The sequence below is a fragment of the Platalea leucorodia genome, assembly GCF_965183815.1.
Source record: "Platalea leucorodia genome assembly, chromosome: 5".
NCBI lineage: Eukaryota > Metazoa > Chordata > Aves > Pelecaniformes > Threskiornithidae > Platalea > Platalea leucorodia.
In genome coordinates, this window is record NC_138827.1 from 14,712,590 (window position 1) to 14,725,625 (window position 13,036).

Below are 13,036 nucleotides of genomic sequence, written 5' to 3' on the forward strand. Positions count from 1 at the left end.
GTGACTTTGTGGTGCTGAGGTATTTTCACATTTGTAAGCCTGGGGTATGTATCACTGCTAAAATGTTAATGAGAATAAAGAGTGCTCCTAAACCAGGTCAGTAAATGATTGTTGTCTGTTCTACTCTTAAGCCGGCATGGATGAAAAGCCAACGATCGCATTTGCCACAATACCTACAGCCAGCCGTGTTATTCAGACAGTCGCCAGTCAAATGGCACAGGGTGTTCCAGGACAGACAGTCACGATCCTTCAGCAGGCAGCTCCAGTGACCATTGGACAGCATCAGCTCCCCGTGCGGGCCGTCACTCAGAATGGGAAACATGCCGTCCCCACCAACAGCATCGCCGGCAGTGCTTATGGTAGGCTCTGTTTCCATTGCTTTCTGGTTTTTGATTGCTCTCTGAGCTTAGCAGTTAAGTTGTAAAGCTGTGAGGGTTTTTTCTTAGCTATGTAAGTTATTCCATGTGTCCAGTTCCAAAGGTTATCAATTCTTCGACTTCTGTGGCTGTAAATGTCAGTGGTAGGTATCCTTCTGTCCACCTCTGTTTACTCGCTTTCCCTAGTGGACAAGTTTTGCTATCTGAGTTAAGTTATTGCTTCTGAAAAGTCAAGTGTCTTTCCTTTGTCCTTGGCTATGCGTTTGTTACTACTTATTCTCTCTACCTTTTAAGGGTTACTTGTTGAAAGCGTTAGTGATTCTTGTGTAGAGCCTGTTATCATTTATTTTCCTCTGACAAACAGCCTTTGCTTTCAACATGCCAAATAATAAAATTTCCATGGTGCTCTTTAGATCTTGTGAAATACGACTCCATAGACTATTAAGAAAATAACATGTTTTCCCATCTGAAGGTCTTAGAGCCTGAGAGAAATAAGACCTATTTCATCAGGTTAATGAATGTAGAAGTTTTTTATATACATGATGTGTTCTAGTCATTTGTCAAGTCTGATTTTTAAAATCCCATACAAGCTGTGTCTTGGCAGCCTCCTCTTATTGCTTACTCAGCACCTCAGGTCTTGTGCAGTTAAGGATGATGACTGGGGATGGTCATATCCAGGTTTCGTACTCTCCTTTTCAATGAGATGCTAAGCACCTCTGCTGTCCCAGGCTGGTGCTTACAGGGAGTTTGAAACTAAGGGCACTGGTGGGATTTTGATGGCTTTCATGAAGTGACGTAGGAATGTTTCTGCAGAATTTTCTGCCATGTCCATTCGTAGTATCACCTGCCTTGCTCTTGAATTGCAAGAATCTTATTGGAGCAATGAAAAAAATGATAGCAATAAGGCTTTTATGCAACTAAGATATCAAATAGATCAGGTAGGTGGAGTTGCTACTGCCAGCAGTAGTGTTTGTCTAATGTAGTATCAGACAGCTTTTTTTATTTCATGTTTTTATGTTAAGATATTCTAATTTCACTAAAAATTTTTTAGCGCTCTAATTGAATTGGAAAGTATTCCAGTTGCATCTGAGTTTTTTTGTAAGTGATAGTGAATTTTCTGGTTGACAAAACGGAGCCTGAGTCTCTACTCTTGTCTGTACAAAGTTTACTTCTCTTCAACTGCATGGTTTAGGTTCTCTAAGTCACTGAACTGTAATTGGTGACCGCCCTCATCCTTACCCTATTTTTTTCCTTCATCCTCTTGATACTCTACAGCCTCCTTCCCATGCTTTGGTAGAAGTCGCTGGCCTTTGAGGGCCTTTGTTCTGTTTGCTTTGTTTATTTATCCTAGGGCTCCTTTTTTGATGCACTTAGCAGTGAACACACTACTAATGCTCTGTCATTCCATCCTGCAAGTCAGTCTGGAGGGCAGAGGATGTGCTGTCTCCTGAGTCCCCTTTGGCTGCCTCTCCGATTGATGCAGAGTCCAAAAACTGCATGTGTTTTGTTTTCTAAGCGGTGTTGTGTGCCAAAGCCAGTGTGTAAGCACATTCTCTGTCTGGAACTAGGAATTGTAGACATTTTTACGGAGGGTTGCTACTTAAATCATCTTTTGTTCTCACCACTTTTTTTAATGGGAGGGTGAGATCTTTGGTCAGTACTGGAATACAAGATTGGAAGCCAGAAATTCCTATGTTCTGATCCCAGTTCTGATGGGAACACATTTGGTTGTCTGGGGTAAACTCTTCCCTGCCCCTTTTACAAGTGAGATATCAGTACACTCAATATTTGGGTTCTGGTCTAGTTTCCCAACAGACTGGCTGTTTTCACTGTGCAAGCAGGGCTAAAGAGAGCCCTCTAAATTGAAGACACAGCACGCAGATGTTGTAGCTTGCAAGAAGTTCTCATTGTAGGTGGCCAGAGAACTACCTCTCAAAGAGGAGGTGTGCTGTAATTTTAACAGGGGATTGATCCTCCCTTTCTGGAGATAAATGCTTAGCTGGCAATGCCTTGTTTGACAACAGACAGGAAGAAGGAAGTTCTCCTATGAAAGGGCTTATACCAGTTTTGTTAACTTGCACAAAGCTGAGATTGTAGAGGGAGAGGGAGAGGGAGAGACAAGGCTAACAAGCCTTTCAAAATGGACTTGAAGACAATGCTTGAATACATGCCAGCTGCTGCATTTGACTGTAGTGTTTTGGGTTTTTTGCTTTCTGGAATAGCAAACACTTGTGCTACTTAATCACATTAATTCTCTTTCTTTCTCTTGTCCCACTTCCCAGCTCTTACAAATCCATTGCAGCTTCTTGCAGCCCAGGCCAGCTCATCCACTCCTGTTGTAGTCAGCCGGGTATGTGAGACAGGGACCGAAGAGACAGCAGCAGCCTCTTCCAGTGAACCTGAAGTCAAAAGACCCCGGATAGAAGAGTCCAGTGGAGCAGTCCCAGCCCAAACTGGAGTCATCACATCTACAGTGCCGCAAGGACAGGCAACCGGTGAATGAAGAACCGGTGGGAGGAGCTGGAGTGATGTGGGGTGGGCATGGGATGACAGCAGCCCCTAAAGCAGCTTTCAAAGAAAACAAACCACAACTGTAACAGCTCAAAACATAGTGGATAAAGAGCTCTTTTTAAAGTCATATTTTTAAATGGGAGGCCAACATCTGTTAGAATCACAAGGTGCCAAAAAGAATGGAAAACGCCTCCCAAGAACCCATACCTGGAACTCTGTTCTGTCTTTACCTATGGGGTATTTTTTCCTTTTTTTTTTAAAAAAAAAATGATTCAAAAAAATACAGACAACTGATTGTATGACTGCTGGGATATTTTTAACTGTCTTTTCCCCTTTTGGCTCCAAGGGGATGGGATTTACAGTGCAGCACCTAGAGGAATGTAACACAAATACAATCTGCTCCCTGGAAAGAAAACTCCTCATTTTCTATGCCTTAATACTGTGTTTCTCAGAGCTTTGAACCATAGGACGATTTTGAAAAGGCCACCTAAGGCAATCAGATGCTGAAAGATGGGTGCAGTATCTCACAACAGCAGCATTAAAGAAATGTGGTACCAAGCTTAAAGAAAAAGGCAAATGATTTTGGTTTTTTTAAACAGAAAAATCCTGAATATGAACGGATGTTATTTATGTGGGGATTCAGGAGGAGGAGTTACAGGGCTCAACCACCTGGATTTCCAGATGCAATTTCTCTCCATTCCCTCTGAGGGAGAATAAGATGACAGAGGAACTGTATTAATGTGGTTCCTGTACAAATATTAAAAACAAAGGCTTTTGTACCTTCAATGATTTCTTACAATTATTCATCACTTGCTCTGGACAACAGCCAAAGGATCACATGGGGAAGGGTATCTCCAAAAGGTTCTGTGTGCATTTGATTGATCACATCCTGTGCTGGAGCACTAGGTTTTGTTCAAAATAGCACTATAGGTGAAGACATTGCCGCTGTCTCTGTGAACTTGAGAAAATACTAGTTGGTCTTCTGCACTAAACCAGTCCACCTTCACCCCCTGTTGGTAGTATGGTTGCTCAACTAGACGGACGACGGTCAGGAGGCCAGGGCTGTGTAGGAGTCTGTCACTGACCCTCTGCCATGGCTAAAAGCAAAGCTCCTTTGTTATTCTTCTGAGAGGGAAGTTGAGAGCTGGGGTGAGAGGCAGCAAAGTTCGTACAGTGTTTAATACAAATCCTGTAACTGTGTAGAGACCAAGGCAAAAGAGGCCTTTTATTTTCCATGTGGCAAAAGACACTGGAGGCCTTAAACAGGTTTTCCAAAAGGAATTTGGAGGTTTCCTTTCATTGCCTGGCTCCCTCTCCCATCTCTCCTCCCTTGAGGACCATTTGAGTTGGCCAGTAGGAGGAGGCTTTTACTCAAACTATTCCAGACTCTTCGTGTAGGACAAGCATGTCTTACGAGCATAGCAGATTTGAGTCACTTCAGCCATGTGGAAGAGTGGGTGTGTGTGATGCTGTGTGACTGGCAAAGAAATCAACCTCTGCATGACCTCCAGCTAACCCCTTTGGTTTTACACCTGTTTGCGATCCCCTTGGCTAATGTGTCTTCTGGCAGCACAGCAGAGATCTTTTAATTTAGAAAATGTAATGGTAATGGCAAAAAAAAATGCTTTGCTAATGGCAAAAGCAACTTAAGAGGGATGGGATATGCCTTTGGTAGGTTATCCCCCTATCTGTACTGATTTATTGTCAGGTTGCTGTCTTGTACAGTCTGACAATGCTATTGCAGAGCCGAGAGGCAAGCCCACTGCATAAACATGTTGCAAAAAGATTTCCCCAGTGTGCAGTAAATGATACTGTCAGTATGTCCGTGGGGCTTAGGGGGTAAGGCACAACCACTGAAAGTCTGCTGGAATTTGGGGAGGGGGAGGAAATCTGCAAGGTAACAGCTGGCATCACTTGTTCCCTTCTAGGTTTCCTTTCTCTTTGCCAAATCCTATTCAATAGCCAAGTCCCACTGCTTGAATAAAACCCAGTCGTGTTTTATTGTCAAGCCAATTGTTTTGTGAGAAATATTTCTGAAGGAATTTCTTGGTCTCGTGATTTGCGGTTACTTTCTGCAGTTAGAGGCAAACAAAATATTCAGGACAGTTCATTTATCTACAGCTAGGCTTTCATAATTCAGGTGTGTGCCTTTAGTGACAAGTTATTAGATTGGATTTTAGTACTTTGAAAGGATTTTGTGAGGGAGTGTTGTTACAGACCACAAAGTAATTGAAGCAGGCCAGCCTCCAGGTGTCACTTTTCCTGCTAGGAAAGCTAGGCGTGGCATAGCGGAAAAGCACATGGATTAGCTCTGTTTTCTGTAGCCTTTTCAAAGTCAGAATTCAATAAAACGGACTTCAAGGAAGAATGCACAAATGAGAGTGCAGCATAGTTTATCTGTAATTAATCATTACTGCTGGTGATTGCTGGTGTAGATACAGACACGCCTCTGAAACAGCCCTGAGGCCAGGGAGCTTTCCTGAAGCAGAGGAGTCTTTGGGTTTCCAGTATGTTGGGTGAGTCAGTGCAAGATGAGCAACTAACAGAATACTGTTCAGGATGTGAAGCTGCCAAAGTTTTTGTGGGTTTTTCTTTACTGCTGCTTTTCTCTTGGAAAGTCTAAATAATTAGGCCCTAAACTTCTGTAAACTAGTCCAGCACCATAGAAATGTATCAGCTGAATCACAGTGTTTTCATATATCAGCTGCTGCTTTATAGATACCTCTTGAAAGTCCGTCCTCAGGTTGCATGTATAGATTTGCCTCCTCAGTATTTAGAACAGAATAACACTTTCTCAAGCTTCCTTTTGTGGCTCATGATGCCCGCTGGTTAAAATGCGAGTTGAGGATAAGCAAATATCTTTGATCTGTTCGCCCATTCTGCTTGAGGTGCCTGGAACTTGTCAGTTCATCCTGTCGGGGGACTTCTGTTTTATCAGTCTGCTGCATACCCCTGCTACTGTGGGAAGCAGCCATGCCACTTGAAAATTCTTTTTTCCTGTAGGTTTGCCTATACATTGCCTATATCATTGCCTGATTCTAGGTAAAATAGCAGTTCTTACTAAATCCTGTCGAGAGCTGTGGAAAAATGTGGTCCTCATCTGGAACATGTGATATGGGGTCATCTTGTTTCAGGCTTCCAGATTAATTCTTTCAACACACTGCTCAGTCTGGAAGACAGCACCACTCTTTTTACATATCAGTCCTGATTCCCCAGACTTTCAGTTTTCAGCACTGCAGAGGAGTGAAAATTAATGTGATAGTAGAATTAAGCCTTCAACTAGAAAGAAAATATTACCTTAATAGTTATATGCAGTACTCAGATTATTTTTAAATTGATTGCCTAACTTGTTTTTATTGTCTAAAAAGTTGCATCTCATGTCCTCAATTAATTATATTAACTGAAGGAGGTCTGAGGGGGAGAGGAGTGGGAGGCTTCACTGCATCTTCCGCTGTCTGTATTACGAAGGTCAAGGCATGTTGAATATTTAACCTGCTATAACTTAAACCTGGGAAAACTTTAAAACTGAGTTCTTAATGTGTGAATTCACTTTTCACCATTCCCTATTGATTTTTTTTTTTCCATTTTAGGCAATGACAAAGACTAATTTTACTCTGATTGCGGTCAGTTTATAGAAACTTTTGTTGCCTCAGTTTGCAAAAGCTGAATGCAGTTGTTCTTGGTTTTATTCCACTGGAATTACTTAGCTATTGTTTTGTCTTGACCTTGGCTGTTGTGATACAGGAGGCTTTTTACAGTGAGATCTATTTAATCTGATTTAGTGATAACAGAACGCAGTACTGAGCACAGAATTGAAGTTCATGATTAGCTCATATATTCTTTTCAGCTCCTTTTTCTTCCCATATTCTTCCCTCCCCCATACCATTAACTCTGTCCCCTGTAGCATATCCAGTCATTTTTATCCACTGACAGGAGCAGCACCTTGCATTAAGCTCTTCCCAAGGACTCAAGGATGAAAATACCTGTGGGATACATGGGGCTCCAGAGCAGGTTGAGAAAGGTCTATTTGGTCACTCTGTATTTAATTTTCATGCTGTGTTTTAGACGTGTTACTGTTGGGCACAGCTTGTTCAGGAGTGTGTTTTCAGAGACATATTAAAGCTTTGTAAGAGGAAAGAAACAGTTAAATAATAGCTGAAGCCTTTACAGTGCTTCTGCAATCAATGTCATGATCTGGCTTCAGGTTTTGGGGGGAGCAAACTTGGTTTTGCCTGTTTTAGACATCTGTCTTGTGTACTGACTTAGAACTGTCATTCACAATTAACTTCCACATATTTTCCCCTTTTTTTCAGGGAAATGTGAGTAGTAAAATAAAACTTGAAGCACAGAAGGCTAGGGACCTATATCTAGGCAAGCGAGAGCGTCTGCCCTGAGCTTTCACACGGTGTGGTGTGGAACACTTTTCACTCACCGCTGGGGATGTTAAATTGATGTTAGAACTTTTCATCTGTGTTAGCAAGGGAGCTTCCCAGTGAGGTATTTGGTATCGCTCTGTGTACTAGCATGTAAATGAATGTCAAAATGTAGGGTGAAAGGAGAAATGCTTCCCTGCCATACCTAGATTTGGGGATCTTGGGTGACAAGGATTTAATTTAGCAATAGTTCTGTACCTTTCCATAGAGGATCAAAAGCTGTTTCTTCAAGCTTATTGCATCTAAGGATTAAATTCCAACTGTTTGGTTGATCCATCTTTGTTTCTGAGGTTTAAACTATGACTAAAAAATTACAGTTTAGCACTGTGATAAACATAGATCACGTGAAACTGCAGTATTAAGGAAGATCAAATCTCTATTTGTTGTCTCTGCCATTGGCCAGTTGTAGCTGTGTAGAAATATAGAATAACTTGGGTTGGAAGAAACCTTTGGAGGTCTCTGCTATAACCTCCTGCTTAGATCATGCTGCTGTGGCCTTGTCCAGCTGAGGTTTGAATGTCTCTGGAGATAAGAGGTTCCCTGACTTTGGTTCCTGTTCCACTCTGACCACCCATGAGGTGAAAACTTTCTCGGCTATCTATGAAGAATTTCCCATGCAGCTGCACGTGCTTGTTGCCTCTTGTCCTATCACATCTCACCTCTGAGAAGAGCCTAGCTCTGCCTTCCCTGCATCTTCCAGATAGGTAGTTGAAGACACCAGTAAGATTTTCCCATTTGCTTCCTTTTCTTAAGGCTGAACCAACCTGGTTGTCTTGGTCTCTTCTTGTACATCACTGTGCTCAAGCCCCCAGGGCATCAGGTGAAATTGCTGCAGAAGGTCCCTGTCTGGCTTGTGCTGGGGAGCCCAAAATTGAACACAACATACTCCAAGTGCGGTCTGACAAATGGTGGATAGAGTGGACGAAGAATCACTTTCCTTGGCCTGCTAGCTACACTTTTGCAAGTACAGCCCGTACCTGTTTGGTCTCTTGTTTCTTACGCTTACACTTGTCTTGCAGCAAGAGTCGCAAAGTGAACTGGAAATACTCTGGATTGCATTTGTACATACGCAACCATCTTGTCCCTCTCTTCCAAGGAAGAGTGCCAGCTTGGGTCTTGGAGCTTTTTGAACAAGAGGCCGTGCTGAAGGATCCTGATGACTTTTAAAAATACCTGTGCTTTACCTTATCAAATGATAGTTTCAATCCAATGTGGAACTTGTCTTGAGTTTCCACCCTGATGCAAAATCTTTCAGGTTTTTTAGTCCTGCTGCTAATAAGCTGGACTAGGGCATTAAGAGTGAACCCCTACAGGAGCATGACTAGCTTCATAATTTTGCCCTTGCTGCACACTGAGCTTTTGAGTTGGCAAATGCCATCCTGCAGCAAATGATCTCTCTTCCCTTGCCAGCTGGTCTCTCGGGCAGCTCCTGTTTCTGTTCCCCATCACAGTTTTTCCCCTCTATTTGTAGCTGTTTCTGTCAACTCCAGTCCTTTAATCCAACCCCTAATTTAATGCCATTGCTTGAAGGTCTGCATCTGGTAAGAATCTGTGTGTTAGGTTGCAGTTATACAACAGATTGTTCAGTCATGTAACTTTTTGTTTCCTTCTGGGTGAAAAATTATGCAAAAGCTGCTACTACTATAGCATACACTACTGTTGTAAAGTGTAGCTTACGATGGAGCCAGCTGTGCTGCAGAAAACAGTTACACTACAAGGTCATCTGGATTGCTGGAACTGATGGGAGTGGGATGTGATGCCTTCCTGCATTTTAATCTGGACCTGATCAAAACGTAGCTGTGACTTTGTGCTGGAGCACCTCTTTCTCTGTGGCTGCCTAGTGGCTATTTGGCTATGACTAGTTAGATCAGCATCTCCGTCTGCTAGGTGGGTTACTTGCAGGGTGGCACATGTGTCTGTGCACATGGCTGTGGATATATGCATATATAATAATCAGTGGAAAATACCTAGCTGCGATGGTGGGCTTTCTCTGTTAGGTTGTCTTTCACAGGGTGGTAATACAGCAGTGAGCATTTTACTTTAGCCTGAGCAAGACATTTTGAAAAATACTTGCTTTTCTTGGAGCACTATATTTAAATTCCAAATTTTTAATCAACTTTTAACCTTTGTATTTATATGTTCAGAAAACTCTTTTGATACCTTTTCAATTTACCAACACTGAATTAAAACCCTTCGGAATGTATGGCTGGTCCTCTCCTTACATGTCACTTTAAGTTTCAGAGCCTGAGGGTAGTTGTGCCAAGTCTACCCCTTCGCTCTCAAGGTCAAAGAAACCATTGACAATTCATGGGTGGCAGCTAAGGAAGAAACCCTCTAAATATTTTTTTTCAGAGAATATTAAATTTGATCTGTGTAAACATAAAATTTATATTTATTAATATGTGTGTGTGTGAGTGTGTATGTAAATATAGATATATAAATGGTCCATGACTATTTCTTTCTCTTAAATGGTACTTTACACAGGCTTTTATACAGCATGTTGGTAAATTCCCACACCAGGCACTGATTCTAAAAGAATGACATACCTATATTTGTAACGAATGTGGGCAGCCAGTAGAAGCAGCTTTACTTCAATGATTGCTTTCATTCCTCTCGTGGAGCAGAAGAGGCGACTTGGTACTTGCATCTTCCGTGTGTAGGAGCCCGGCTTCTGGCTTTGTCATGCTTTCAGCAACCCCAGTCTGTGCTGCTTTTCTGGCAAGAAAATCCCCCAAAATGGCACTAATGAAAGCTGGAATCCTTTCTCGCCTCAAATTACCTCTAGATATGATATCAGGGAGTTCTTTACAGATTCTGCTCTGTAAGTAATGGGACCTTATTTCTAACAGAGGAAATTATTGGAGGGTCCATGAGGATGCTGTAAGGTTGAGGAATTCCTGTCTGTCAGTCAGGTGGCGAAGCTAACACTGGGGCACTATGAAATAGTTTCTTTTCCTCTGTGGTGAGATTATTCTCCTTTTATGATGCTTCTATCTCTTCATGGGGCATGAGGTGTGTATATCCCCTGAAAAACAAATTCCTCAGTGTTTTTCTAATCTTCCCATTCACAGGGAGTAAATTTTACCTAACTGGCCAAATTTCGGTCGTAGTTTAACTCCCCAAGGATCACTAAATTCACAGAACTGTGTATTTTGACCCACTTGGGCCTTTTGAGAATTAATCTTAAAAGCAGGTGATAACTTGGCTTCCTAATCCTAGCTGTTCTTCTAGAAGTAGGAATTGCTTTCTCTGTAAGGACCTGAGTGAATGCTTCACCGTGGTTCCTGCTTACTGTTTGATGGTCGGGCTTTGATACTTAAGGGAGGACAGGATTGGTGGTAAGAAGAGTAACCAGAATAGGGACAGTGAAAGGAAACAGCTTTCCTCCTCAGCAGAAAACAGCCCTTGTGAAAACCAGACTTCCCTTAGCATTTGGTTACTGCTGTGTGTCTGCTGCTGAGTTAAGCAATGCACCCAGTATCCCGGACCCTGGCACCTTTGCCATGATCCAGACCTTTCAGTCCTGCTTCTGCCCCACCTCAGTTTCACTTAAAGCAGTCCAAAACAGAGCCTTTCTTAAAGCTAAGGGCAACGTTGAGGAGAAATGTCTGTTAGCTGAAGAAAAATGAGATTTAAATGGAGCAGAAAAAGTGAGATTTCCTTCTGTTTCACTGCCTTGCTGCTAAAAGTCTGGTGCAGAGCATCCGAATGTTCTGCTGGTTTATATGCCGCTCTTCAGAGGTGGACAGGCTGCTAAGTAGGCAAGTTGGCTCTGTAGCAAATGAATTACTGTAAACTTAAACTTGCTTTATCTCTTTCTCCCCCAAATGGGCTTGAAGTAGAGGGAACCAGAGTATTGTTTGTAAGATCTTTTTTGTTTTAACGGAAAAGAAAACTGAGAATGTTTAAAAAAAAAAAAAAAAGAATTTATTCAAATATACCGATATGGAAAATGGAATGGCTTTAAAATACAAAAATCTTACAAGACTGGATATTGTCTTGGGTTCTGGACATACTATTTGTACTGCACCGAGACTGGCCTTGTCCAGCCTGCCAGCTAACCTCTGCGTAGCCAAAAAGAGCATTTAAGAGTCTGTAGCTATCCAAAGGACTGTTATCCAAAGGACTGTTAAAAGCTATTTTGGGATAAAGCAAAAGATGTATGTGAGCAATGGATAGTAAAGCTGGAAATTCAGATCGAACTCTGAATATTTGCTTTAAAAAAAAAAAAAATCAGAAAAATCTAAATCTTCCACTGTTCTGCAGATACTCATTCCCAGTGGGTCCTTAAGGGAAGGCTGCAGTGAGTTGAGGACCTGAAATACCTCGATGGCTTGACCGAGGTGTTTTGCTACAGAGATCTGGGGGAGCGTTACCCCTTTCACCTAGATTTGGCACTTAATTTAAAGGTGGAGATGGATGGGGGAACTAAAGCCATGCTTGCATTTCAGTTCCTGGTGTTGCCTGTACAAGACACCTCCAGCCAGGTGTTTTGGTTTTTGTGGGTGTTTTTTACAGCTGATATCAGAAGTATTTTTTGTGACTTGTTTTCATTATCAGTGCTTTTTAAAAAGCAGGTGTGTATCCCAAGGGGGAAAGCTCCATCTGGGGCAATGGATGTGAAGTTCATCATCTTTATCTGGCCATGGTGCAGCACTGCTCCTGTGAGATGCTTAACTGCACGGGCAGACTGTGGCTCCCACGAGGGGTGGGAGAGTGTCCTGGTCGTGCTGAGGAGGCTGCTGCTCACCAGAGGAGATGGCAAATACGAGCATCCGAGGAGCAGGACCTGCATTTCCACATCAAATGGGATACAGTGGTTTTGTTTTTTAATATGGAGCCATACTTTTTTTTTTAAGTAATTTGAGATCTGAATGTGATTTCTAATGTATCAAGAACGTTAATATTTTAAAGCTATAACAAAGTTTTAAATTTCTACTATTTTTTTCGTTTATTTTAACTGTTCTGTTCTGTTACCTTAATTTGATGTATGTGGTTGGGGAATGTTGCTTCTCCTCTTAGCATTTGTTTCTATAACCAGAAATAAAATTATATATGAAAGAGAAAATGCCCTGAAATTGCTTGCTGCTTTTGAGTGATGGACTTGCATCATTCCAGTGTAGTATCGTAGGGGGGTTAAGATTCCTGCAGCAGTTTGTGTTGTACAGTCTACCCCTTCGCACAACGTGAGGGGACAAAGTGTTTTAGTATTTTTTTTCCTTTTATTATTTTCATTAAATGCTGTAGGAGGGAAGTATATGTCTGGACACCTTGCACTGTTCAGGAGTTCACAGATATCCTACTTTTGATCCCCTGTCGGTTATTTGGGAAGCTGTTAACTCGCAGCAGAGTGAACATATGTACGTGTGTGTGTGTGTGTGTGTTTGAGATCTGTAATGCTTCCCCTGGGGATTATAAGCTATTCCTCCAGCTCTAGCTTTCATTTTGTCATGAAGGGAAACATTGTTATTTCAGTGTATTTCCCTGTAGTTTATAATAATGGTTTCATTTAAGTGGATGAGGTCAGAAAATAGTTCTTTATCCACCTACCTTATAGTTAGGTTTTTCTTCCCTTGTCCTCCTAACAGAGCTATAATTTAAGTTCAGGGTTTATTTTGACTGAACAAAGTCATTCTGAGCTCCAAAATTGAATAGGAATATCTTTTCAAGACCCCAGTTGATGTAAAGTAGCTGTATTTGACTACCTAATATTTA

At 41.8% G+C, this 13,036-nt stretch overlaps 1 protein-coding gene across 1 annotated transcript in view; it reads left to right on the forward strand.

The window, feature by feature from the left end:
- The window catches only part of FOXK1 (forkhead box K1), a gene marked incomplete at its 5' end in the record, with an annotated part of 57,397 nt that extends 45,052 nt beyond the window's left edge, over nucleotides 1–12,345 (forward strand). The window contains 2 exons of the mRNA XM_082311675.1: nucleotides 132–359; nucleotides 2,660–12,345. Of these exons, the coding sequence (XP_082167801.1) occupies nucleotides 132–359; nucleotides 2,660–2,880 (449 nt within the window). The 3' untranslated portion in view covers nucleotides 2,881–12,345. The remainder of the gene's footprint in view (nucleotides 1–131; nucleotides 360–2,659) is intronic.
- Nucleotides 12,346–13,036: the final 691 nt, after the last annotated feature.